The sequence below is a fragment of the Fringilla coelebs genome (assembly GCF_963513975.1).
Source record: "Fringilla coelebs genome assembly, chromosome: 3".
In the NCBI taxonomy this organism is placed as follows: Eukaryota; Metazoa; Chordata; class Aves; order Passeriformes; family Fringillidae; genus Fringilla; species Fringilla coelebs.
Genome location: NC_140030.1, coordinates 100,719,536 through 100,747,386, shown reverse-complemented (window position 1 = coordinate 100,747,386; position 27,851 = coordinate 100,719,536). Strand labels below are relative to the sequence as shown.

The following is a 27,851-nucleotide window of genomic DNA, read 5'->3' as shown; positions in this document are numbered from 1 at the left end:
GTGTGACTTCAGGGGCTGTATGAATCTCTCTGAAAGACATTTGATGGGTGTCACAGTGACAGCTGGAGCAATGCTTCTTTTCCTAGGACGAGAAGTTTGGAAAATAGAATCCAGGGGTGTGAGAAAGCTCTTTCTCTGTCCTTGATGGCCTAAAGGGTCATTGGGAAATGACACCAATGGGATCCAAACCCAAGAGGTGCTTCTTATTTTTAGAGATGCAGAGCAGGCAGCAGGTGGGTAAGCAGAGCTGGCCTCCAGATGAGGCTGGGAGCAGCATGCTAGTAGACAGGGGCATCTCTGCCGTGGGGCAGCCCTGGGGTTTGCAAGCATACTGGCACTCCAAGCAACACTGCAGCCTTCACAGGAGTCAGTATCTAAGCCAGACTTTAAAAACAGCCTTGTCTTGTGCTGTTGCTTAAGAGTGAGATGGAAATCTCACTATGTTTATAGAGACTGAAATGATAGGACTCCGCTTGAGTAAACACTTGCAATGAAAGGTTCAGCTGGTTATGGAGCTTCGCTCCCAGGAGCAGAAGAAAACCACTTAGCCATTTAATCCCTTGAAGACTTCAGTCTCCCTGATAAGATGTAGACAGGGCAGGACAAGGGAGATGGCTTTCATGTGCCCCTGCAAGACTGTCACCTCCCCAGCAGGCTGCATCCCACCACCCCAGGGAGCCACACAGGCCAGCATGGCTCCTGAGCCTGCCCACTGCCCTTTCCCCGGCTGTGACACAGTCCCTCGATTTAAACCCTTAATCCTGGGAAGATTGTGCAATAGCTCCTTCAGGCTGAGAACGGATTATGCCCGTTTCAAAGGTATTTGGCACTCTGGGTGTACCGGGAGAGCCCAATCTACCAGCCCAACCTCTTCTGCAAGAGCACCTGCAGGCAATTCTTGCAGCTGGTGCCTAGCAACTTGCTCTGAGCTGCTCTCAGAGCTAAAATTCAACGTTATTTCCACCTTCCTCCCCAGAGGAGCAGCTCCTGGGTCAACATCAGGGAAGAATGAGACATTTCCCACCCAGCTCGCTAAAAATTAGTGGTATGAGAGGGGCTGCTTTCTCTCTCTCAAGTGCGTGTCCTGTAGCCAGCTAAAAAGGCATCTCCTCTCAGCATGTGGGACAGCTTCAGGTTGAGGAGATTAAGTAAAATGTTTTTTTCCCTTCCTTCCTAATTTGTTTTCTGCTCCCAAATGCCTCTGTTTTGTTGCAGTTCTCTGCAGAAGAACCAGGCTTTGATTCATTCTGTGTCTCACCTTGGCTTTGCTTGGGTGAGCCCCAGGTTATGCCAACACACATAGGTAGCTACAAGCCCGGGGCCGTGCTGAGCACTCTCTAGTGACACACAGCAACTTTTAGATCACCTATGTGACAAATAAAGGCAGCCCTGAATCTGAGAAAGATGCCCTTGGGAAATGGCAAGCACCAGAAAAAAAAAAAAAATGCATAGGAAACCAAGATTGCCTGTTTATGGGACTGAGATGTTTGCCGAGGTAGCGAGGCCAGCCCGGGCAGGACTGAGCAGCGTGTTCCTGCATGTGGGCAGGGCACAGGAATGGGTGCTGGGATGAGGGAGCCAAAGGGAGGATCCAGCTGCAGAGTGGGCAGGGGCTTGGGGAGCAGCACATCCTGCAGCGCCTGCTGGCACGGTGCAGAGGGAGGAGCGCTCCAGCTGGAAGAGTTGGGAAGCTGTGAGTAGAGAAGTCCTTAAGTAATAGGGCTGTGGTACGGCAGCCTGGGTGTTTTTCAGAGAAAAGCAAGACGAGGTGCCTTGTAGGGCATTTCCAATCTCTGGGAGGGTACGTGTTTGCTTCTGGGAACAAGCCCGAGATCCAGACGGATTTCCCAGAGGGAGTCTGTTAGGACATCTCAGACTTGCCTGAATGACACAGCTCCCTTGGTGGGGTCTGGTGGGAGGGCAGCTGACCACTGCTTGCCCTGGCTGTTCCCAGTGGTGCACTGGTTCACCGCTGCAGAGCTGACCTCTCCTTGCCTCCCCAGATTTATTCCTTGGGAAGCCCTGGGTGGTCCTAGCCACTGCAGCCAGAGGGTTGGAGGTGCCTTATTGCTGTGGACAGGGTGGTTTTCAGAAGAGCCACCTTTATCTCACAGCTGTCTGTCCTCAGCTCCTGACTGCCTGCAGCACTGCACAGTCTGGAAGGAGGAGTGGGAATCTCCTGGTCACTAGTTTGGACTCAGCAGTCTGAAGCAGATGAAGAGAGAGGTTCGTAAGCGCAGAAGCACCAATGGAGATGTCTCCAGCTCATCCCAGGACCCTCAGCCCTCCAAGGTGGGACATGGCTCTGTTCCCCAGCCCAGCAGTGGTGCTCAGCATGCTTCAGGTAGGTGTTTAACTTAAGGATTTGTCATCATACAGATTACTTTAAACAAGCCCAACTGCATTGCACGGGCTGGCTGATGAGGATTGCGAAACACTTTATACGGAAAGGCATAAAGGACCCAAGTCTGATTCAGCCTTTCCTGGTGTCCAGTGGGTGCCTCTGGCCTGCATGGGTCAGGAACTTGCCAGTCCCCTGCCATGCTATGATGCCTGAAGGCTAGGAGACACTGTGGTGGCTCTTCCAGCCGCAGGAAGGAACAGCTCTCCAAGCAGCATGGCTGAGCAGGCTTTGTCTCACTGCATGGGTTACACTGGTGGTGTTTGTTGGCTGGCCCAAAGTGGGTTTGGGACAAGCTTGGGACAGCAGAGTTTTCAGAGAATCATGGCCAAATTCAGGAGAAGATGCTGCCTGTAGTACAAAACTGTGACTCTGGTGGCTGAAGGGACTACTGGTCCAGCTGGCACTTGTGGTCCAGGCGTCCTTCTGCTCCAGCAATCCCTTCCCACCACAGCCTGCCTATGGTTTGCAGTTATTCCCAAGCTCCTTCCAGGCCAAATCCACAGCCAGCTTAAGCAGTTTCAGTCCTAACTCCTTTCCTAGCCTGACTCAGAGGAATGTAGCTGGGAGTACAGTGGAAATGGGGACCTTTGCAACCAGGAGAAGACGTTGATAGCAAAATCTTCAGCTCAGAAAATGTCTTCTTCCTTCCTGCAAACATAAGGGGACAGAATTAAGGCTGAGCTTTCTGACCTCCAAGTTCTTGACTTCTGCTCTCACGTTACAGCAGCAGCAAATCCTGTTGCATGAAGAAGAAATCTATCTGTCTGAACACGCACTATTTCAAACTCTTCTCTGCGTAAACTGTTCCAAACTTGACCAAGAACAAGGCTGTTTACTAACAGCAGAATTAGGAAACTTCTTTAGTATTGTGGTGTTTTTCCCCCTGTTTTTTTTTAGTTTACATATTGAGCTGCTGAAGCTTAAATTTGGCAGCTAACAGTGTCGATGTGTTTTACTTCAAGTTGTTTCCCTTCGCCCGATTGCCTGAATATCTCTGCAATACCTCTGTGTACAGAGTGTGCTCTGCCTTCCTTCCAATGGAAAGAAAGGTTTTCCTTCACTTGGTATGAGGTTTGAAGGACAAGCAATGGTATGCTCATTTTCAGCAAATGGATAGAGGATATTAAACTGCTAAAGGGCCATGGCGATATTTTTGGGGTTTTTTGTACAAAGGGGTTGAATCCTGCTTCCGTTTATGCTGACATAAATATACAATAATAAAGTTCTTTTACAGAACTGCATATTTTATTAATGCAAATGTCATAACTAGAATTGAATATATGATAATAGTTTGATCATTGTATCCTTCTGCAATTCTCACTTGCTGTGATAGCAGCATCTTTTGGACATTTTACTTTCTTTTTCATGTGTATGTAGATATTAAACTTTCTGACACAAGAGCTGCCAGTGTCAGCACAGCAAGAGGTGTCATGAACTCCTGTATGTGCTACTTTGATAGTAAAGGAAAGCAAGGTTTGGAAAGCAGTTGTAGGTGCTTCTGTGATAGTTGGTTTTTACTTTGAAAATCTCTTCTGAGCTTTCCCTCCACCTCCGTTTTGGCAGAACCAAACTCTGTTTGCTTTTAGGATTGCTGTCACTCACAAGCTGCCTCTCCAGGACTAAGTTAGCATAGCTAAAAACTGAGAAAAATGGTTTCTACAGAGAGCATTGCCACTGTGAAGTGGGGTTTTGCAAGCCTGTTGCTCACTTCACATGATTTATTGGACATTGTGTTCTTCTAAAGAGTGACAAGGTCATACTGACCAATTTGCCTGAGAAGGTTTACACAACCTTTAGCAATAGGAAACCTCACAGACTTAAAAACTTCATGCAGTAAGGACAGCTCACTTTCACAGCTGGCCTTTTGAAAAGGATGAAGCAAGGTCAGTTCGGATGGAGAGGAACAAGACTCTTGCAAACCCCAGAGACAGCAGGAATGTTTGGTTCCTTGGAAACTTGTGTGGCTTGTCCTGTTTCGGAGCTGTCCTGCGTCTTTCCAGCCCCAGTGCAGCAGCAGTGCTACAGTGAGGAGCGAGGAGCTGGAGTTAGGGCTGGAAATGCAGAGCAGTCCGGTCGCTCTCCTGGCTGTCCCCCGGGCCCAGCAGAGGTGGAAATGGGACGCGAGGGCCCAGCAGGGTGAGGGCGCAGGTGGACACCAGCACACGGGTGACGGTCCGGCTGCGAGCTCTACACGAGAGAGCTGTGGCCGAGGCAGGGAGGGACCCCTGAAGGATGGGCTGCCTGAAGAGGTGTTCGTATGGCCTGGCGGCCTCCTCACCCCGTGCCCTGCTGGAGCCCCGCTGCTCCACCTCAGCGCACGCGGGGTGCCGTGAGGGAGGCACTCAGCCCGGGGGCCGGGCCGGGCATCTGGGCCTGTGTGCATGTCTGTGTCTCTGTGTGTACGTGTCTGTTTGTTTGTCTGTCTCGCTCTCTCCCTCCGCAGCCCCGCGCTGCCCTCCCGCCGCTCGGCGCTTCCCCCTTCCCGCTGCAGCCCTCGGCGCTCCGGTCCCGCCCCTCCGGGCGCGAGGCCCCGCCCCGCGCGCCGCCGGCGGGCGATAAAGGTCTCGCGGCGGAGCTCTGACGTCACGGGGAGTTAATTTTAAACCCGGACAAGATGGCGGCGAGGGACGCGGCGCGGCGCGCGGGCCCGGCCCGCCACCGGCCCGCCCCGGCAGGTAACGAGGCCCGGCGGCGGCGGCGGGGCTGCGCTCGCGGGCTCGGTCCGGAGCGCGGGGCTGGGCGGCCTGGGGGCGCCGCGGGAAAGGCCCCCGTGTCTCCCCCCTCCTCAAAATGGCGTGGGCGGCCGCCCGCCCCCCAGGGGCGGCGGGGAAATCGCGGCAGCGGCCCCTGCGCCCGGCCCGCGGTCGCTCCCCGGCGGGATCACCGCGCTTTCCCCGCTCCGCTGCCGGGGCCTCCCCCGCTGCGGTCGGCGGCCCGTGCCGGAGCGGGGGCGGCCCGGGGGCCACTGTCGGTGACCTTATTCTCCGCTGCGGTGCGGCCGGGCCTCACCGTGGGTGCCTCACCCCCGGGAGGAGCGGGGGCTGCGGCCCCGGGGGCCGCGGGGCGCTAGCATTGCACGGTGCCGGGAGCGGGGCCAGGCAGCCCGGAGGGCGCCGACTTTCCCGGGGCTGCGTTCGCTTGCGGAGGGAGCAGCCCCGGGCAGCTCGGGGAAGGAGGTGACTGATCCCTGTCGGGCCGTCCCCCACATGGAGCTGGTGCGCTCCGCTGTCAGCGCTGCTCTTGCCTGTAATCTATCCCCTGGTGGGGATGGGACATGGCTTTGGCTGGGTGTTTAGCCTCGGGTGTGCTGGAGTCTGCGCAGTGTGCTTCTTAAAGTATGGTTATTTCTCAGGAACGGCTTAAAATCTGAGAGCTCGTAGCAGTCTCCCGGCCGTACGCTTGGCGAGGGGGCACCTGGGACTTGTGAGGCTTGTACTGCCTCGAACGCTGAGTTTGATCATGTGAGGTTTTTACCACTGCACTGGAACACTGAACTATTTTAACATCTTTGTTGTGTAACTCTCACTTAATTTGGAAGCAGAAAGATTGGACTGGGCACAATTAAACAAAACCAGCAGATGCCATGTGGCACGATTGGTTTCAATTGCTTGATTTGCAAGCCAGCTAGAGATAGGGAAATCTTGCTGCACTATAAACTGGGAGATACAGAATGATAACTCACCTGGCTTGATTTACAGGGAGGAAAAGGCAGTGCTTCTGAGCATCAGGAAAAGTTTGATTGTGTTTGGCAGCATTGCAATTTGAATAATTTAAAAGAGCCCGAGAGATTGAAGTTGAGGATGTTATACTGCTTTACTGCTCAAGGGCTGGTCTCTCTTCCTCCCAGCACTGCTCAGTTTTCTTTGATTTCAGTTTTCTGTGTTTTCGCCACTGTGTCATTTAATTATCTCAAAGCATTAGATTATTGCATAGTTTTCTCAAGGTCATAAAAGTGCCAGCACACCTGTAATAAATGGCCTTTAATTAGCTATGTCATCATTAGCAGTGGAAACATGCACATGTCACTCTTGCATCTGAACTTTAGTCATGGAACAACTTAGGTGATAGGGTCTGTGTGGATGGTCTCTGCCTGCCTGCAGAAGGGGTTTCTGCACAGTGAAATAAAGCAGAGGGATAGGTTGGAATAGTTAAAAGAGCAGTAGTGAAACAGGAGAGGCCTTTAACTCCTCCTGAACCATTACTGAGTGTTGCTTAACAGCTGTTATGTCCTAGCTTACCCTGAAATCAATAATCGTGTTACTGCACCTCCTCAAATAATAGCACTAGTTTTTTGTTTTTTCAGCTGGAATTATTTTGAAACCAAGGAGTGGAGTTGAGGAGGGCTGTATTCTTTCCTTTTCACGTTCACTTGCCTGCAGCTTAAAACCTAGCAGAGAAATAGTTCCAACACAGAAGAGTTTTACTTGAATTGTTGTGAAAGCATTTTTTTTTTAAACATGACAGTCTGTCCTGGTTTAGGAGACTGGGCAGCTCTTGTTCATGTTGGATGCACAGTAATACTTGAGCCACGTCTTGCAAGAGTCCTAATACTTCTTAGGTACCTTGTGTCAACTGCAGTCCCTGTGGTTGGCTTGAATATCAGTGATTAATATTTGCTTACTGAGTGTACTAATAAAGTAGCACTGACTGGAGTGAGGTGCTGTGATAGATGAGGAGTTGTTTTCTCTTCCTGTCCTAATAATGGAAGGCACACTACCTCATGCTGGCTGGCCTGGATGGGAGCAGGTCTGTTGGGGGGAGAAGGGCTGGAGATTTTCCTCCAGTGTAATAGAGGAGCACTTATCTCCTGGTGGCTGCATTACATTGTCCCCAGCTTTGAGTTTCCCAACTTCCAAACCAGATGAAATAGGCAGACGGGAATACGGGTGTGAATTCTGTGTCCTTGTTGGTTTGGTAGTGAACCACAGTGGCGTTGGTCTCCAGTGCCAGCAGCATCACAGGCTTCACTTCAGCGCTGTAATAAAAGTACTTTTAACTTTGTGCCTGTTGTTACTAGACTGTTGTACATCTTATCACAGTCCATGGGAGTTTCAAGGACATTCATAAAGAAAACTACCAAATTTCACTCAAAAGTTACGTAAGTTAGGTTTGAATTTGCCTTTGTTCTTGTATTGTGATTATGAACAGACCCCATCCCTGGGATGATTTGTGATATTCAAGGCAGTCTTTGGGAAGTTTTAAACTTTAAAATCAGGCTGAGTTGTTGCCTTGTTTTTTAATTTACTTAATTTCTTTTTCTACTGTGGCTGCATGCTGTGCCTACAATGTGATCTGTGAGCTTCCTGAGTGCATTTTTTCAACTTTTTGCTGAAGGCTGCATTTACTTCTTAAACTTACTATACTAGCTGTCAGTATTTTAGGTTTTGTCTTTAACCTCAATTATCTAAGGTGAACAAGGCATAAAAAATATTTTCTAAGCTTCTGCAGTATTTACCATTGGTCAACAACTGAAAAAATTCAGAAATACTTATGTATGGTGGTTCTTTAGACTTTACTCTTGCTGAAGTATGACTGGGTTTCTTTTTTTTAAACATTTTCAACAACTTGATCTTCCTGAGATGTCCTGGAGGAAAGATAGAAGTAGCTTTCCTTGGTTTTGGAAGGTTGTTCTTGATATGATACAAATAATTGTTATCTCATCCTGTAGCTGATTTTAAGGTCATGGTGCTGCGTAGGGAGTTGATTTACATGAATACATTTCTGGGATTGGGATTTGTGTCTGAAAGACCAGAGCAAGCAAATAAGCAGGTTTTAGATATATGGGAAAACATGGCCCACAATGATGTCTGCTGTTTCAACTGTTTCAACTGCAAAGAAATGACTGATAAGAAATAAGTGATGTCTTTTAGGATAAGAATTATAATTAAGGCATTTCTAGAAGCAAATTAATACATAATAGGAACTTGTGTTTTAAGAGCATTGGTTACTAACTTGCCTGACCTTTAGCTTCTGTCTATTTTTGAAATAATATATTCTGTATAATGTTCATTTCCAGGAAAATAAGACTTTGTTTGCTTGCCAAGCTTTTTGAAACACTTTGAATATAAAACTTGGAAGGACTGTTGAAGTTCCTTCCTTCAGCTCCCCAAGCTGGTGTTTAACTGGAGTTCTTGCTCTGCAGCAAAGCAAGGAGCTCACTGTCCCCTTTTGTGTTTGGGAGGGAGCCCACATCCCTGTTCTAGGCCCATAATTATCTCTACAGGATGTGTAAGCATGTGAACATCCTCCTAAAGTTATCTATTCAGTTTGTCTGGAATCTGTCACTGGGAATTTTGGCTGCTCCACGGGAATGTTACTCCTTGAAGTAACAAGATTGCTTTATATCTCAGTGTGAGAATAGTAGATCTTTGAAGCTATATAAGTATCTCCTTCAATTAACTAAAGAGGAAAAAAAGAGAAAAGCTACGCTAAGTTAATTATGGTTAGTAGCTGGCTTCTCTTTAAGGTAGGAAAAACTTAAAGTAGAATGTTTGCCACCAAAGATGGCACTACTGAGCATCCACGGCAGTCCAGAGGAACTTACATGTGTAAATGCAGGTAAGATGGATGTTGGAGTTCCTGTTTGATGCCCACTTGATGAACTTATGAGCAGGACTAATAGGAAATCAAGTATAAGGTGAAAGAGTACAGCTTATTTTAGGAGTGGCCCTGCTCTTGTCTCTCATGGAGGAATAGGTGAGAGGAGTCGCAGAAGTGTATGTAAAAGACTGTGTAAAGTGTCTTTTTAGGGAAGGATTTTTTGTTCTCAGCTTGGTTACTTGGCCTCTCTTTACCCTTTGTATGGGGGAAATTCTGATATGCTTTACTAGGATTAGAGGTGCCTCATGTAGTTTGTTGTTTTGGTTTTTTTTTCCCGAATGTATTTTCAGCTTTATTGTCAGTGCAGATGATGAGCACATGATGATTGCATTTCCAGCCCTATATATTGGTGATTTTTTGCATGGCAAGGTGGGATTTGCTACTGCAGGTCATAGCAGGTTTCTTTTAAAGGACTGGAATAGAAGCCAAAATGTTGAAGACTTGAACTGGTAAAATGTTGTACAGATTGTAGACATGGAATGTAGAATGCAATTCCCTGTGAATTGATATTTGAGAGTAGAACCTAATTTGCTCTTACGCAGTTGTTGTTCCAGTGACATCAGAATCAGGTTCTAGTCTGTAGTTCGTGTCAAATTATAATGCATTTATTTTCCCACCGTCACCTCAGAGATAAGCATGTTGAATTTACAAATTCTTATTGGTCTCAGTAAAATATTTGGAATGTCTTTTTGAGCAATGTATTGGATAATGCCTCCAGTATAACAAGATACCTTTTTTTCACTTGGATTGAAAATTACAGAAACTTGTTGGAGAACGTGTCAACTGCTTGTACTGGCCTGTTAGGACCGCTTTCCCTGTGTTGTACGTACTTGGAAAAGTTGTTCTCACCTCTTATCTCCTCCAGCAGGGTGGTACTGCTGAGTGGAAGAGTAAGTGCCGTGATTTTAGCTGTTTCTTCAAACACAATAATGTGATAATACTGCCTGCAAACTTGCTGTCTTGTTCCCCTCCCCTCCTCCACCTTTTCTGCATGAAAGAAAGGGTCTTCTGGCTTTTACTTGTAGGTGTTCATTTGCCTTGGTCCATGTGGTGTGATCTACTTGGGGAACTGTAAACTTTTGGGAAATAAAAGGTTCAATCTGTCAGTCCTTTGCCTAATATGGGAATCATCACAGCCCTGATTTCAGGGGAGGAACAGTCACTTGAAGTATGTGAACTCCTAGGCATGGAGACAGAAGCTTGGCCTTCGTTATTGTATTGCTTAGACATAAAATAATAGTGAAAATAACTGCTATACAAAATGAGGTTAAAGCTCTTGATGTAATCAAATCACTTTCTAAAGCAAGAAGTCATCTTGCTTTTAAGAGAATTAAGTTTCTTAAATACTTTGTAATCCTGAACTAAGGAACTGTGTTTAAGATTTTAAACATTGCCTTGAAGCTGCCCTCAAAGCAGTTAACACTTATCTTTCAGGGAGCACAGTCTTAAGCTTGTCATTAGGATGGGAAGGGAGAGCAGTTCAAAATTCTTCAAAGGAAATCTTTTGAACTGCTGGTCTGTCAGGCTTGTTGCTAATAAATTGTTTGGAAAAGTGCAGTAAGTAATGATTTTTGAGGGTTAGGCCATAGAACTGGAGTGTTTTCTAAAGCTAATAGTACTATGGAAATAGCTGCTGAAGACCTACGTGTTATGTGTTGAGATTTAAAAGGCAAAAACCCTTTCAAAATAAAATACTGCTGGTACAAACATTAAGAATGTGACTTCTGCTTTTAAACTTATTTTTTGTCAATAGAAAAATGAACATGCTGTGAACATTTGGATAGCAAATGTGGTTAAATGCTTGTAGAACCTTCAGATGTTATGAGAAATCTTGCTTGTTTGAGAAGACCCTCAAAATGCAATTTTGTGCTTTTGAAGAGGTTGGAAGTTAGCTTGTGAAAGACTGAATATTATTCTTAGAGTCTTGTTCTAAGTACTTTGAGTTGCAGACATATCACTGTGTCATTATCAAATATCAAACTGAGTTGTTCTTTAGCCTAATCATTTGTTGATTTATTTCTGTGGTGCATTAGGACTAGATTAAGCTTTAGTGAGCTTTGAAGAGGAGCACACTGCTATCTTTCTCTGTTTCAGTTCATCTTATAATCCTAGCCTTTTCTCGCCAGAGCTTACTCTGTATACTGTAAGGAAAGATTTCATGGATCCACCAAATGAGGACATTAAGTATGATCTACAGAGACTGCACTGTTGCTTGGAGGGTTGTGCTAAAACATACAGACTTTGTAGAGTTGTATTTGCCTCTTTCTTCTTCACCTAAGTGAAAGATATATATTAAACCATTGTGGTCTCAACATAGGGTAGTCCTGCAGAAAAGCAGTTTGAGTGTCCAGATGTATTTAGACAAGTTTGAGAACTTGACATGAAGAGAAGTAGTAAGCAGCTCCCTCTGTGTTTATTCTTGTTGGGACAATAAGTCCCAAGGCACCCCAAGGTGCCTTACACCTGAGATTGCTGACTTCTTTCACTACTATACCTCTAGGCTTGCCTGGCCAGCAGCCATCCATGTACCCATGACAATGGCATTTCCTGTCTCAGGAAAATGTGTTTAAAAATCAAAAATGCTCCAGTTGTTGAGACTTGTTTTGTAGCAGTGGCTGATGTTTCTGTGGTGACAAGAGTTATGAATGATGTTAAAAACTGTTATGTAACAGGATGAGCCTTGAGCCATTTGAACATAGAAAGGTATTGTATGGAGCTTAGCTGCTGAAGTGTGTGTGACAATGTCCCTGGGACAACTTAGTGAATGTTATTGAAATCAACGTTTTTCTAATCTCCTGTAGTAGGCCCAGCTCTCGGCGGTTCACTAAGTGTGTTCGAGGGAATACTCCTCCCGTGCAGGAGGGACTGTGCCAAGCTCGAGGTCTTCCTACCAGTCACACATCCTGGCCTGTAACACTGACAAACTGAAACCTGTGGCAGCCTCCATTTGTAAGGGAAGGAAACCTTGTTCTTAAGTGAAGGTTAACAAATGTGTTGGCTACGCCAGCCTAAATCTGGACTTTCAGATAGAGACAAATCTTTGGCAACACAGAGTCAGATCCAGTTACAGCCCAGTTGTCTACCCATCTTTGCAGTGTTATCACATATCACCAAGTCAGTTCCTACATGAATATGCTTCTTAACTGTACTTGTGAGTTTTGGGAGTCTGGAGAAATTTTCCAGCTGAACTGGGTTGTAGTTACAGAGCTGAACTTTTCTTTTGGCACCAGTGCCCAGTGAAGCAGTTTGTGCCTCCCCCTCAGTGGTGCTGTGTGGCTGTTTCAGAGGCTGTAGAGTGCAGGTTGGTGCTGGACCTGGGACGGCAGTGCCAGCACAGAGGGCAGCAGCCCTGGGCTGTTCAACAGTGCAGTTGAACTGTGCCCTGCAGAGGAGACTGTGTGGCTCTGCTGTTTGTCTTCAGTTCTAGTGCTGGTTGGGTTTCTATTTGAGGTGATACAGTCTGTAGGAAACTGCTTGTATTGGATTGATTTTTCTGCTGGTTTGGCTTCGGTAGCTGACTTGACTCTAAGCAGTGCTGGATATATGGCAGAATTAGCAGGAAAGGCAGTGTGGTGCTGCATGGTGCTGGAAATGGGAAAGAGTGGGAGAGCCCCTGTGAGTGGGTGGTTAAGACTCAGCTGTGCTATTGAAACAGGCTTGAAGAGGCAACGGGGAGAGGGGAGGAGGCAGTTACTGGCACTGTCCTGTTGGCAGAATTAATGTACTTTGAGCTGTTGCCTTAACAAGGGATTTGTGTGCAGCAGCAGCAATGATGCCTGGCAGAGACTCTGGAGTTGTGGCAGTACGTGTGGGGCTTTGAAGTGTATGGACTTAGGTACTGTATCAATTGTTACGGGTTAATTGCAGGAAAGGGATATGGCAGCCCAGGCCTGTTTCTCTACATGCTTAGAAGCAGGGACCCTGATAAAAACTATTTTTGTTGTAGCTGTGTGAGAAAAATCTCTTCCTGCAGTAGAGATAAAGTGAAGACATGCAAAATGTGATTTAAAAAAATTTCTGTTTGTTTTAATTCTCTTTAACTGTGCCTTGTGTGGAACTTTTTTCCTGTTCTGATTCCCATTGTTGATCTGGGTGTTAATTGTGTTGATGCATGTTGTGTTTCCCCTGTTAGGCTTCCCTTTCATCTGATGGGTGTCAGAGGCCCTACCAAATTAAGAATAGTTAAGAAGGGAGAAGAAGCTGAAATACTTCATGGAGTTGTCTGCAGGTAGTTACTGTAGCAGTTCTGCAAACTGTGATCTAGAGAAGACAGTTTTTTAAAGAAACCTATGCTCTCTCTGTACAGCCCTTTGTTCTTTGAAATGAAATGGAGGATTCTGGGGTTCAGTGCTAGAAAAACTGGCTGGAAGGCTCTCTTAGCTGCAGGCACTGAGAGATGGGAAGCTGAGTGTGAACTGAGGTTGGGCTGAAAGAGCACTTTTAGTTGGAAGTTGCCTTGAATTGTTAAGATTGGAAAATATCTCTAAGATCAGAGTCCAGCTGTTATCCTAGTGCTGCCATGTTCACCACTAACAGCATGTCCCCAGGTGCCACATCCACTTGTTTTCTGAACACTTCCAGGTATGGTGATTCCACCATTTTCTGGGCCAGCCTGTTCCAGTGCCCGACTACCCTTCCCATTAAGAAATGTTTCCTAATATCCAACCTAAACCTTCCTTGGCAGCATTTGAGGCCATTTCTTCTCATCTTGTCACTTGTTACCTGGGAGAAGAGACCACCCCCCACCTCACTACAGCCTCCGTTAAGGGAGTTGTAAAGAGTGCTGTGGTCACCCGGAGCCTCCCTTTCTCCAAGCTAAACTGTCCCACCTCCCTCAGCTGCTTCTGATCAGAGTTGTGCTGCAGACCCTTCCCCAGCACCTCAGGGTCTTTCTTGCAGTGAGGGGCTCAAAGCTGAACCCAGTACTTGAGGTGTGGCCTCACCAGTGCTGAGTACAGAAGGTTGATCACCACCCTCATCCTGCAGACCGCACTACTGCTGCCATTCAGCTTGCTAAAAGCAAAAATGAAAGATTTGAGCCTCTTTGGCTTACTGTGTTTCCTTACATTGGTGTTTGTGAGTGACGACTTGTTTATGCTGGAAATGAGTAGGAAACCTGACCCTCTGGCATATCTTCTGTACAGCCAAAGGAAGCACTCACTGCTTTCTGCTGAGCTCCTCTGTGGCCATTGTGCAGATGCACCTCAGTAACTAAACCACCTCTGACTGGCAATCAAATGACCAAATACGGGGTAATTGCAGTTGGCGTCTCTCACTTCATTCTTTTCTCCCTATTCTCGCTGAAAATACCAATTTAGGTTAGCTGCTCATTGTTTAAATTACTGGCTGCTGATATGAGGGTACATAGAAGGTACATAAACCACAGTTATGGCCTAAACCAATCAGAAAATACTAACTCCTTGAGTGAGCAACAACCTTAAATAAAATCACTCTGAAATACAAGTAGAAGTCTGCCTGGTTTAAATGTGTGTGGCCTGCAAGGATCCACTTAGCTTTCAGTGTTCATGAGGAGCTGTCACTTGCCATTTCCAGAGTTCATGGTGAACTAGGGCACTGTCAGATCTGGAGTACTCTCATTCCCATCCTCAAGAGCCAGCCTAATGGGTAAGAAAGGGGAGAAAAAATGAGCAAGAGGCCTTTTAATGTTTTAATCTGCCCTTAGTGTTTTAATACAGCTTTGTTTGAGGGGGCTGGAAAAGTACTGGTGAATCCTGCTGTGGGTAGAGATCCTGTTAGGTCCTTCAGTGAGTGTGCTATTAATGGCTGTGATTTTTGGGCAGAGGGGAAGAAGGATGAGAAGCATGCTTTGCCATTGTCCTTACCCTGCATGATTTTTCTTGTAGCTGTGGAGAAATATCTTTCTTACCAAGTTCATAATGTGCTTTCTAAAAAACAGTTATTTTTTTATGATTTTTTTTCCTGGGTTTGTACTGCTTCTGTCTTAGCCTCTGGTTATTGACATTCTCTAACTTGTTTTGGTTGAGAAGAGCTGAATTTGAGGGTTGACTTTTTTGCTGCACGCTTTCGTTATATGAAGTTTCCCTCTTGCTTTTTTGTCCGGTAAAGGGAGAACAAAAAATGCCAGCTTATCAGTATTTTCTGTAGGGGAGAGCTGTCTGCTCCTGCATGCATGCCGACCATTCAGCAGAGAAGCAATTTAAGGCACTTAGGAGTAGACAAGCCTATTGTTTGATTAGTTGTGGTGCTTCAGAGGTATCTAGGTCATCAGAATATCATCTTTTTCCTCTTTCCTGAATCGTAGCTTCAGGTGCTTCTCGCTTCAGCTCACAGTTTATGTAACAGTTCTAGATCTGTCCCTTTCACGTCCCATTGCCCTGAAGGAACACAGAGAGTTAAATGTGTCTTTCTCCCTGTACCCTGCCCCTACTCCTCTATTGGTCTTACTGGATGTCCAAACAAGTCTTTGGAACTTAGCTCATCAGTCCTATTTATAGCTGAAATATTTGAAACATTTAATTATTTCTGGCCTTAAAACGAGCTACTTGGCACTATTTACTAGTCAGCAGTAGGAAAGCAGCGATGCATTAAGGTCTGTGGCAGCCCCATAGTTCTGTGTGAATTCATTGCATGGAGTAGCACTGCTGGAAAAAGAGGAGGACAATTTTGTGGCTTAAATCTAGAGGTTGTTTTTTTTCCAGAAGATGTGTCCAAATAAGGTTTGAAGGTTAACATATTTTCTTTCTGTGCTCTGGAACTCACTTCACACATGCCTACACTTTCCTTCGTTCACTACATCAAAACAAGAAATGTTTAAGCAATTTGTCTCCCTTCTCTCCAAGGAGAATTTCCTACGTGAAGCACTGAGAGAATGCCTTACTTTGCAATGCAGTGCAGCAGTTTCCTCATGATAAATTATTTTAAGCTTTTGATTCAAGCTGTGAACTCCCTCATTGTGTAGAGGTTGAACAAAATTTCAAGCAAGATGGCTTGAGCTTAGTGTAGCTCACTTCAGTTTGCTTTTCACCATTCAGGTGATGGTGGGGGAGCCTGTCAAGCATCTGTATTGAAATGTGAGCAGGGACTTGAACTGCTGTTGTATGGAGGCAAATGTGTGGTGCTGTAGAGCACCAGGAAAAGGAGTTCAGGGATTCTCAAACTGAAGTGTTTAGGGGTGCTGGAAGTCTTGATTTGAAGTTGACTTCTAGCAAAGTGCAGGTTTCTGTGCAAGCAAGATATTAAGACTACCAGCTAGAAGATTTACTGCCATATACTCTTTAAACTCCTTGTGATAGAGCAAATGGAAGTACTGATGAGGGACAGCTACATTAATGAAAGTGACTTAAAACTAAAAAGCAAATGGGATTTAAAATATTTTACTGTTCTGCTGCATTTGTGGGCAGTTGTGTTCAACTCACTGTCCACAGAAGCAATTACTAATTGTGCTTCAGTGCTTGTTAATCAAAATCCTTTACTGTATCTAAAACCAAATGAATTTAGCAATTAGTATGTGCTTTTTTTTAAATGAAAGAATGTGGATAATGTATTCAAAGAGTTCAAGCTGTATTTAGGTTGAAACTTAAAGGTAACTGTATTTTCTGTCAATTAAAGTGCTTAAAAGGAAGAACTTGCATTTAAAGCAGGCTGTCTCTTATTTTCATAGCACGCAGGTGTCTGAGTGTTTTCACGCTCATGTTCTTACACTGCAGGACAAGTAGGTCAGCTGCTGGCTGTGTACTTAGGGGAAGCAGGAACTGGCTTTTCATTTTACCTCATGCTTTAAGAAATGGGTTATTTAGTGGGGTTTGTTCAGTAGAAATACTGTCTGCATATACAAGAAGCTACTGTTCTCAAAATCTGGCTTAGTATTTCAACAAATGGTGCTTGTTCTGGGTACTTAGCTGGTGAGAATAAATAGCAGTCGTGCTGCAGTTCTTACTGAGTGGAATGAGGAGTTTATAGGGAAACTGAGTGGTAGTATCTTCCCTTGACTATATTTGCTCCCATTCAAGTCTGTCTGCTTCTGTGTCTTGCTGCACAGTGCTGCTTCTCTTGTCTCCCAGCCTGTTTGACCTAGGTTAGGAAGTGATCGTGTCAGTCAGAGCCATGCATTAGCCCACAGGTTCTAATGGAATAATTCAGGTTGGGAGAAGCTAGAATGATATAGGGACTGATTGGTGAATAGCACAATAATAGGTGTGAATGGATGGCAGACTTCAGAGGCAAGTCCAGTTGATGATCCTTTTGCATCAGCTCCAGACAGAGCAGCAGATATGACCTGGAGTCTGTTAGTTCAGTACTGCAGAAACTTCAAAGGTTGACATCTTGAAAAAAGAAAAATATAGCTGTGACTTCCTGGGTCTGCAGCCCTATGCTACAAGTTCTAGTGCCATATGGTTTGACATATGTATGTATGTACTAAAAGCCTGAGGTTCAGATCTTCTGTGCAAATTGGAATTTCCAGCAGCATAGTGATCAACCACATGAGTGAGTTTGGTAAATCGATCAGTCTTTAATCTTGTGCCAGGAGGCAGCATTGCCTGTCTGTTGTGTGTGCAGAACATGGAACATTCCTCTGAAACAACCACTCCCTCTGTGAATGTATTGGGTTGGTAACTGCATTACTGGCATGAAACTGGGCTTAGCAAAGTGTTAGAATGTACTATAAAAAACAAGCAAAACCCCCAAACCAACATAAGTCTGTTGTTTTGGTTGCCTCTGTAGCAGTACTGAAATGTATTGTTATGGAGACCTATAAAAGGGATGCTGCCTTGAACTTTGCAAGTCCAGAGTATTGTCCAGGGGGCTAGGAAGTAGTAGTAGTGTAGTAGTAGAAGTTAGTGTAGAAGTGGCCATTCTGTGAATGCCACCTCTTCTAAAGTTAATAATCATCTCTTTTATATTCAATTTGCTGGGACTGGACTATTGCAAAAACCTAGAGCAGTCTGTCAGATTTAGAACAAATCAGATTAAATTCTGAGTTTTAAGTAGTACACTGTGACTGTGCTTGGGCAGGTGAGGAATGGGGGAGAGCCAAGGGACAGGGCTTTGAGTTCTGAATTACCTAAACTTCTGGCCTGAGTTGACCGGACAGTGCTGTCAGCATGTTTATTTTATGAACTACTTGGAGAACTTCTGCAGTGCTCTTGCAGAAAACCAGACTGTGAAGGGGGATGTTTCTTGTCCTGACCTTTGTTTCCAGAGGCTGTACTGAAAGTAATTCTTGGAAGTGTAATGTGACCTTTCTGGCCATGATACTGAAGCCTTCTAGAAAGGCTCCCTAAGCGCTGCCTGAGACAGCAGCTAGCCAGAGTGACAGGGTGAGCAGCCACAAGGCCGGATAAAGGATCAAAAAAGGGTGTAACATCTGCCTAGGACACCTGACAGGGTTGCATATGCTGATTATGCTGCTGGGACAAGCAGTAGCACTTGTTCTGTAGTAGTTTTACATGCTTGACCTGTGCAATGTGTCCTGTTAAGTGCCAACTAGTTCAAAATCTTGAAAGGAGGGGTGTTCTCTGCCACTCAAGCACGAAGTTATTAAACCAGCTCTTCTGGATGGATCAAGTTGCTTTCACAGCTGTCAGCACTGCAGGTCTCCACCCTCTAAAGTGCTTGACTGATGGCCATGATGGTCTTTTTTGTAGGTAGGTTGGGAACTTTTAGATATAGTAAGCTGGTTAGTCAAAGGGAAAAAAGCCCCAACAATCCAACTTGACCTAAACCAACCAAACAAACCCAACTTGGTGCTCTGGACTTGACTTCCAATTTCTGCTGCTAAGTGAAATCTAATAGGAGCTGAGTAGGGTCTAGGATGAATCTTCTCTCCTGTTCCCTCTGAGCTAATGAGCTTCAGTGGTGCAGAATGCTGTTAACAAGATGTGAGCTTTTAATGGGCATATTTTGTGTAAGCTCTGGATAGTACTATCTCCTTGTGATAGAGAGAATTTGCTTGTTTATAAATAACTAATGATAAAGGACCATTCCACTTGTTTGTTCTGAAATCTCCTCCTTGGCCTGAAGAGGTTTTGTGTGGCTGTGCTCTGCACTGGCACAAGGATGCTGCTACAGCTTGAGGTCTTTGAGGTCTGACAAGTTTTGATGACTTCCAGGTAGGACAGGATGGTTAATGTCAAGATCCCAGTGAATGAAGAGAAGCTGCAGGTGTGGCTTCAAACCATTTTTCAGTCTGCCCTAGTTTACAGACCCAATCCCGTACTGCAGCTGTGTATTTAAGTGAAGTGTGTATTTAAATAAAAGAATAGGAGGCTGTTCCAAGTAACCAAGTTACACTTACTACCAGGGACATACCTTGAAGCAGAGGCTGTGAAACATTGTGTGAATGTATTTGCTAAAACACAGATGCCTTGGAGCTATCTGACTTCAATACTTTTATCAATAGAATATTCCCTTTATGTTTGTAGGCTGTGATGCGGGAAGCTTTCTTTCTAATTGCCAAAATCTTTGTCCCTCCATTCCTGGGCTGTCCGCCCATGTTTTCTGGCCTCCAAAGGATCCTGCCTATATGAGGCAAAGCTTGTATAGAAGCTCTTTTAAAAAAGAGAAGAGGGCTTGTTTAATATCTGGGAATACAAAACCTTGAGGCCAAAAGTGAGAGACTTTCCTCTGAAGTGCTGACAAGTCAGTGTAGTTTGTATAGTTTGGTGTCCTGTTGATGGATTTTCTTTTAAAAATTACTCCTTCCAGTTGTCAGGCCTGCTAGTATGATCAATTTTTTGGCCTGCTGTATTAATCACTTTGAGTTAGGGTGATGCTGGGGACTGTTTTGCACACCCACTTGGATAATGTTGCAGTTTAGTTCTAGCTGCTTAGGATATAAGCACTCAAGTGTACTTCCTGTTCAGACCAAGCACCATGCAATTTTAGTATGTTCAAATCAAATTTTTTCAAGATTTAATACTGTTGGGCTTTGGGACAGCACAAGATTTGATGCTTGGAAGTGGAAACATTCTCTGTCCTTTTGCAATTAAATGAGGTGTTGTCAGAGCTGGGTAAGGAGAAAATTGCTGGAGAAACTTCAGGGTCACTGTGTTACCAGTGTTTCAAATTTATGGTAATAACTGCAGTGTCTCATTACATCCACAAAACTGGAGCCCTGCTCATAAGTCTTTTGCTGAGAATGGTATCTCACATGCAAAGTCTGGCAGGAATGACTTGGCGGATCCTGTGAGCATTGGCAGGTTCTCTGCCATGAATGAATGAAACTGGGTGTTCCATGGTGCCTCATGGATGCATCCTGCAGGAGAACACTCCTAGTGAGCTGCTTCCCAGGAAACCTCTCTGTGAGCACACATCAAGGGATTGGGGGTGGCTGCTGCCTTGTCTTGGAAATGGAAACATGACTAGAAGGACAGTGTACTGAAAATCATATGTGATAATCCCAGATAAGTAACTGGTAGGAAGGTGCCTTGGTCAGGTTGTTGCACATGGGCTTCCAAAAGAACATGGCAAAATTTAAATATGGAGTGGGAGGCAATTCAGTAAGCACAAAGAAGTTTTCCAGATGCCTGCCCGGAAAAGTAGAGTCAGGAATGGTGGAGTTGATTTCTGCTGTGGGACAAATTTCAGTGTTGTGGTGCCTGAACAAGAGAGGAGACTTCACCTTGGATAGGGTGGTTTGGTTTTCTTTTAGGCCTCTAATCCAATTAACTCCTGAATTCTAAAAGTCAGGAATATGGGATATTTGCACTGGTATAGTGTGTGTCTGAAGGGCTGTGTTACCTTGTCATTCATTAGTAACTTTAATCTGAATTATAGTTTTTTCAGCTACTGTTTTATCTTGAAAGGGTATTAATTGTTGAATTGTGTATAAAATAGTCTCTTAACTGTTTTTAAGAGTTGATACTTACTAAATCTTGCTTAATAGTGCATTGTAGGAAGAATATGAAGCCAGAAACTACCTGAATTTTTTTTGTTTTCTTATCCCAGAAGTGTTAGGGTATGCACATGTTCAGTAGTTTAGTGTCTTGCAAACAGGGAATAGGTGTTCTAGAGTCTGTGCTCTATTGAGACTTGAAACAGTGTTGGAATTAGAGAGGAGCTTATTCATCTGGTGTTTGTTATCCTGGCTTCCATTCTAGATCCATGGTCTTGCTTGTACCTGTTGGCAAACAAACCTGTTGACAGAAAACATTCATTTCCTCTGACACCCTTACAACAAGAAGGTGGTGATATAAAAATGCCCTTTTTTAGTGCTTTTTCAAGCTTCTTTGGAACGATTATTTTTATTTTTTTTTCCTCAGATAAAAGGCCCTTGACTTAAGATGCCTTTAAAAGAGGTTTTGAAGCTGAAAATCAGGATTGGGTTTTTTTTTGTGATTCCTTAATATATAAAGAATATCTGAAAGAGAGAAAATCTGAAATAATCTGAAATATAGGCTAGACACAGAGCTGATGAAAATGGACAGGGAGCTTCTATTGACCTCTTTGCATTCCCAAGAATATCACCCTTGCTGCTGGAGGTGTAAGCCCAGCTCAAGGCTTCACAACAAAAGAAAAAGTGTTGTTTGCCCTAAGCTGTGACTCACTAAAGTGTTCTCACCTGTCAATTTGCAGGTAAGCTTTATGAAGAAGAGGAGGACGATGCCCTGCCAGACTCGGATGCCATGCCGGACTCAGATGACGAGGTGGAACTGGATAAGCCACGCCCCATACAGATTGTCCTGGCTCATGAAGATGACCATAACTTTGAATTAGATGAATCAGCATTGGAAAAAATCTTGCTTCAGGAACATATTAAAGATCTTAACATAGTAGTTGTGTCTGTAGCAGGAGCTTTCCGCAAAGGAAAATCTTTTTTGCTGGACTTCATGCTTAGATACATGTATAACAGGGTGAGTAGTTTGGATTTTTCCTGCAGGAGAAAAGTACTTTGGTATTTTAGTAATTTCCCTTTGTGTTTGTTAAATTGAGCATAAATATAGCAGGTCAAAATTTTCTGATATGTTGGGGGAGGGGAAGTCAGCTACTCTGCTTCTACACTTGAAGAAGGGTATTTGAGTGACAGTTTTTCAGTGTACCCTATCTTGCAGTTATCAAGGGAATTTATTGGTTTCCCAGTGTAAGTGGACACAAGAAGAACTTGAATGATGAAGTGTGATGGCCTTCTAGTTGAGCTTTGGGGGAAGGGCTTTTCCAGGTGGTGACTTAAAGTCACAGCAAGGCTCCTCTATCTCCTGAAATCATATTATAGCACTCACTTGCCCATTGTTGCAAAAATAAAAGTCTTACCTGATAGCTAAATCTGCTTAAATATGATGTATGACAAAAAGGAGAAAGTTTCCTTTTTGCTGCTTGGAATGCATTTCTGAATGCAGTCCAGGAACTCTTAAAATCCTTTTAAGTTATTGATTGATTAAAGCCTGATCCAAAATTTAATTTCTTCTTTTAGTTTGTAGATTTTGGCTAGCATTGTCTTGTTTTGAGCCCTTGGCTTACATGGAGAAGGTGGAGTAGGGTGTTCTGTGAACCATACACATCTGCCTGTCACAGTTTGTGGGGTGTTTCTTTTAATCTGCATTATGACTATTGACAGGTCAGTGTTTTGTTGCTTTTTGAAGCTTTTAGAAACCCAGAACTGATGCCTTTTTTGCTCACTGTTCTTTGGAGCTAATTTGTGCTAGCTGGCTTGAGGGAAAATCAAGATGAACCCTGCAGATACAGGAAGTATGAGAGTACAGCAGAAAAGCTGCTGATAGTTGGCAAATGAAGACTTCCTTCTCTCAGTCCTGGTGGTGCTGGTTATTGAGTTCCTCTCCCTCATTTTGCAAGGGCTGTGGAAGAAAGACCCTGAGGATAGGGCCTCCGGGTAGGAGGAATACAGAGTAGCAAGCTGGTACTCCTAACTTCTTGAGACTGTTTTAACCTAGGGAGGAAAAAGGTTTCATTTATTATGGGTGGTGTTCAAAATGAACCAAACAATGAAACCCCCACCAATCCCTGCAAACAAAGAAAAACACAAACTCCTACGTCCAATGATCTGAGCCAGGTTCTGGGCTGGGTAGAGGTACTGCGAGTTTCCTTTTGAAAGCAGAAGGGCTGGGCTTTAAACAAATACTCCTAATTTTCAGATTGTGAAATGAAGCAAATGTTCTTGTAACAAAACAGATTTAAATGCTGTTTCAGCCTTGTGTATTAGGCCTGTTTCCTTTATTGTGCATTCACTTTTCTCAGTTTTCTATAAATGTCCTTCAAAATAGCATTTGTTTCTCTTAAACTGAAGGTGAAAGCAAGCTTGGCCATCTACTCTAACAGCTGTTTCTTAATAAGAGCAAAAAAGTCTCGCTCTCCATGTGCTGCTTCTGGCCAGGCATTTCCATTCTGAAGATATATTGCTTGCAGACCCTTAGTTGAGCTGATCCAACTCACTGATGCATCAGAAGACATTGCACTTTGCTGAATTGTTTTTCTGCCAGCTCAGTGACGTAAATTGGCTTAGGGAAGGAGTTTGACAAGCATCAGAACTGCTGCAAACTGATTGATGGGAACTGGGGGTGATGGAGGATAAATGCAACGCCTCCTCTTTGGAGCACTCTTGAGTTGTATGAAGTCAAATGATATCCTCTGTTTATCCAAATTTAGTACAGGAGGAGAGATCTTGGTATAGTTTTATAGTACTTAGTCTGAGCCTTCCGTCTTTAGTCAGGCTCAATTGCAAGTCGATATTTTCTGTGAACTATTGCACAGAACACTAAAGTGACTGCATTCAGTTCATGTGCCAATCAAGCAATTTTGGGGTGTCCTTTTATGTGGACATTAACAGGCATAATGAAAAACTTCCCGATAAAACCTTCAGAATCTCATTTTCTTGTCTTAAACTGAGTGCCAGAGGTCATGTGGAAAGTTGCCATTGTAAAATCTGACTGGTGCCAGCTGAAGTCACAGGTAGGATTTTGGCATGGCAGAGGTTGATCACTGCCTTCAGGGAGGTGGACATGTCATTTCAAGCACTGATCATTAGTGTTATGATTGCACTTTTGAAATGGAACAGCAGCAGTTGTGTGCACAGCAAGCGGCTGCTGCAAGGATCCTGTGGTCTTAACCTTTAGTAAGAGTTGAGTGCAGCAACACCTGTTAGTTTAGATGTAAAAGTTGATTTTTTTTTTTTTTTGCAGGAGTGTCACCTTCTTATTTTGATTTAATCCTCAAGGTGTACTGTGTATTAATGCACTAGGCAAGTAAAGCTGCATTGGGCTTTTCCTTAGTGTGGAGTAAAGTTAGAGAAATTACGCTTTAGGTGACTGAAGTAAAATTGTAGAGCAACTTCTAGCTTGATTTCAGGTAGGAGCCTTTTCTTCCTCTTCCCATCTCCTGAATATCTTTCAAGCCAGCTTGATTGATGGATACTTAAAACACTGAACTTTAGCTAAGGAAAGGTGCAGGTAACTAGCTGGGAGTGTTTCAAAGTGATGCAGAGGTCAGTCAGAGGCAGGCTTAAGTACATCATCCATAAGATGAAGCAACTTGAGGTGAAGTTAAAACACCTGTTAAAACACCACAGTCTCCTGTGATATGAATCACTTGTGAAATCAAATGAGGTCATATCTAGTGCTCATTGAGGGACTTGTGAAACTGTAGTTTTGATCTGTTACAAATTGGAGGAATAATACAAATAGGAATAATGTCTGGACCAAAATGGGCTAAAGTATTCTTGTATAAAAGAAAAATGGAACATACTGAGTCACAGATTCTTTTTGAAAAGTAAAAAGCTGCAGTCCATTGGCAGGTACATGTGAGATATGATACAGATTGTCAAACTGTATCCTAGATTGTGCTGCAGCACAAAGCAGGCTTGGAGCTTTCATTTCTAGAGTGGTATGTGGAAGCATAAGCATCTTCTGAGATAGAAAAATTAAAGGAAAAAGCTGTTCAGGCTTTGCTTAGTGTCTCTGGTAGAGGTGCATGTGCCTATCAAAATAAACAAAAGGGAGCAAAAACCCCAAACAGCCAAACCTAAGCAACTGTACAGACCTGTAGAACTCTTGACTTGCATACCTGTGTTCATTCTCTGAATTTTTATCTGCTTGTCTCCCCTTTGTCTGATCTAAGTAGCATACTGAGTGGTGCACTGTTAGCATTTGGGAGAATGCTGGTGCAGAACTGCTGGATTGCCTGCATGCTACTAGGCGTGAGGGAAATGTACAGGTTTTTTCCCATCCCCCTTTAGAAATAAGCAGTTTCACTTGGTTGTTTGAAGTATTTTTATTCTGTGCAGTTCCTGGGTACTCATGCTGTGTTCTGAAATGTGAAGAAATGTCTTGAGCTGTTATCTGAAAACTGCCAGTGTGGAGTCAGCAAGGTAGAGCCCAGAAGTGAATTGAGAAATCTCCACTTTGACCTTCTCAGTGGACTCTTTCCTGGCTGCTAATCTACTCTGGGTGGTTCAAGGCAATTCATTAAATGTCTCTTGTGCCAGCTTGCTGTGTTCTAGCCTGTGAAAGAAAGCTTTGTATACACTGAAATCCTCCATGAAAGAAGTGGCAGGCGGACAACAGTTTAACTGATGAGGGGGCTACAGAAAAACCTATCAAAGTGAAACTTCCTTGGGGTGCCTGCTCATCCTCCTTGCTTGCCAGTGCATGAGCTACATTTCTGGGTTAGATGTGCTCATATAATGGCTGGATTCTTGTGGGTGAGCTGTTGCTCTGTGTGTCCTGTCTTTGAAGACCTCATTACAATTCCATCAGCCAGGAATGTTAGCTGCCAGCTGTAGTCACCTTTCAGATAGCTTCTCATCTCTAATATGAGTGGGTTGATTGGCATCTATCAAACTCTTAAACTGACCTTTTCTCTGTAACTGGTGAGTACAGTTTGTGAATCTTCTGGTCGTTGTCTGTTCTCTGTGGCTTCTGCAGGATGGCTTTAGGGGTCTGGTACTAGCTTCTGTTAGTGTAGAGACTCAAATGCTTAGCCAGCTGTTAGTGAGGGGGAAGGGAGAGGATTAAGTTAAGATCAGATGTGTTGCCTCTTGCTGAGGTTTAGCTGATCCTGAGTTGAAATACCTGCTGTTGTGTTTGAGGAGAGTTTTCTCAACTGTGAGAGTGGAACCGGTGGACAAAACTGTGCTGTTCTCAATATCTCTGACTGCTGGAGACTCAAAATCTGTGCACACTTACATTTCAGTGATTGAAAAGTTGTGCAGCCACTCAAATACCATGGGGTTGCTTTGTGGATGATCTTGAAACACAGCAGAATAGCACTGTGTTTTAATATTTTGTGTTGTCAGCTGGCTCTGAGGAAAACGTAATAAGAGTATGGAAGTCTGCTAAAACATAGCATGTTAAAAAAAAATAGAAATCTCCTCCTTGGTTTTACATAAGTTTTCCTTTTGTTTTGTAGACTTCTCCTTGTTGGATAGGTGGAAACACTGAGCCCTTGACCGGGTTTACATGGAGAGGTGGATGTGAACGGGAAACCACTGGCATTCAGATTTGGAGTGAAGTGTTTGTAATTGAAAAACCTAATGGAACAAAGGTGAGTGCTTAACTTATCTTGATTTACTCAAGGTCTCCATTGCAGGAGTTGTAGGCTTCCTGGTTTGGTTGTATGGTGGGTTGGTTTTTTTTTTGGTTTGTTATTTTTTGGTTTTTTAAAAATGAAACGGGCTGTGGGTGCCCCATCTGGGAGGTGTTCCTGGTCAGGTTCAGTGGGGCTCCAAGCAACCTGGTCTAGTGGAAGGGGTCTCTGCCTTTGGCAGAGGGATTGGAACAAGATGATTCTTAGAGGTCCCTTTCAGCCTAAACTGTTTTTGTCATTCTAAAACTTAAATAGGGTTTTTGCCTCTCTGTATACTTTTAATGTCGTGGATTTCAAGGTGGCTGTTTGAACATTGGTTGCTTTCCTTTGCACTGAGCAGCTGTGTAACATGTCTGGAAACTGTTATCAGTGTAAGGATGGAGATTGATTCTTACAGCCCAGCAGAAAACTTCAACAATAGTCTCATTCTGAGAATACTTTGTTTTGGCAAAGTCTACTCTGTCCAGGCTGGTGGGTGGGTTATCCTGGGGATGTTGTAAAACTGTAGTGGCTATAAATACCATCTACAGACAAATACTGGGGGAAAAGCTCTGTAACACACACTGTTCTTTGAAGGGTGAGAATATATTCTAACTTCTGGCTGTGTTCTAGTAAAGTGTAGTGCATGGCTGGAAGTACTTCAGGGTCTGGAAGCTGGGCCTTCCATATAATTTTAGCAAGCAGTCTGTAAAAAAGGACTAAGTCTAACAATGGGGAAAAAAGCACTAACTTGATACTTTAACTCTCAAGTCAGTTTGACTGCAAAGTTTACTTGGAGGTGTTTATGCTGAAACAAAGTGTTAATGCCATTAATGAATATTTACTCCACGATAGTGGTGGTGATCTTGAACTATTTCTGTTCTGAACCATCAGTTTTAGGTTATTTAAATTTCATACCCTTTGCATTTGCAAGGAAAACATCTGATGCCCAATCTGTGGGACGTAGATTTTGAAAATAGTGGCTTAGTGGTGTTTAACAAGTTTCACAGCTAACCAAACATTTCTCTAGTTAAAAACCAGTTATATGTGAATCTGCTTATGCTTTGGGAACAAATCACTCTCTTGTTCTTGCTTCTCAGTGGGAAGGAGAAGGGAACTGTAGCAGATCCCAAAGATGGGAGTTGGACTGATAAACTTTTTTCATTAATATCACTTCCTTCCTTGTCGTTCCAGCAGACAGTATCAATTATCTTGTTTTCTGCTGAAAAAAAATTATCTTTATATATATACATATATTTAGAAGTAACATCTTGCTCTTAGCTCTGATGAACTGTGCTAGATCTGCAGCTGAGACTGATGTTCTTCCAGTGAAGGAGAGCTCTCAGTTAGTCTG

The 27,851-nt window shown here is 44.0% G+C and overlaps 1 protein-coding gene across 5 annotated transcripts in view; it reads left to right on the top strand.

Annotated features, from left to right (window-relative positions):
* Positions 1 to 2,060: 2,060 nt before the first annotated feature.
* ATL2 (atlastin GTPase 2) overlaps positions 2,061 to 27,851 on the top strand; it is a 40,082-nt gene continuing 14,291 nt past the window's right edge. For 2 of the 5 annotated variants that reach the window (XM_084201824.1, XM_084201823.1), the window contains exons 1-3: positions 2,061 to 2,344; positions 21,560 to 21,837; positions 26,342 to 26,476. In XM_084201824.1, coding sequence (XP_084057950.1) covers positions 2,215 to 2,344; positions 21,560 to 21,837; positions 26,342 to 26,476 — 543 coding nt within the window. In that variant the 5' untranslated portion in view covers positions 2,061 to 2,214. Of the gene's footprint in view, positions 2,345 to 4,960; positions 5,080 to 21,559; positions 21,838 to 26,341; positions 26,477 to 27,851 lie in introns of those variants that run through there. The other 3 variants (XM_084201825.1, XM_084201826.1, XM_084201822.1) reach the window with 2 other exon arrangements.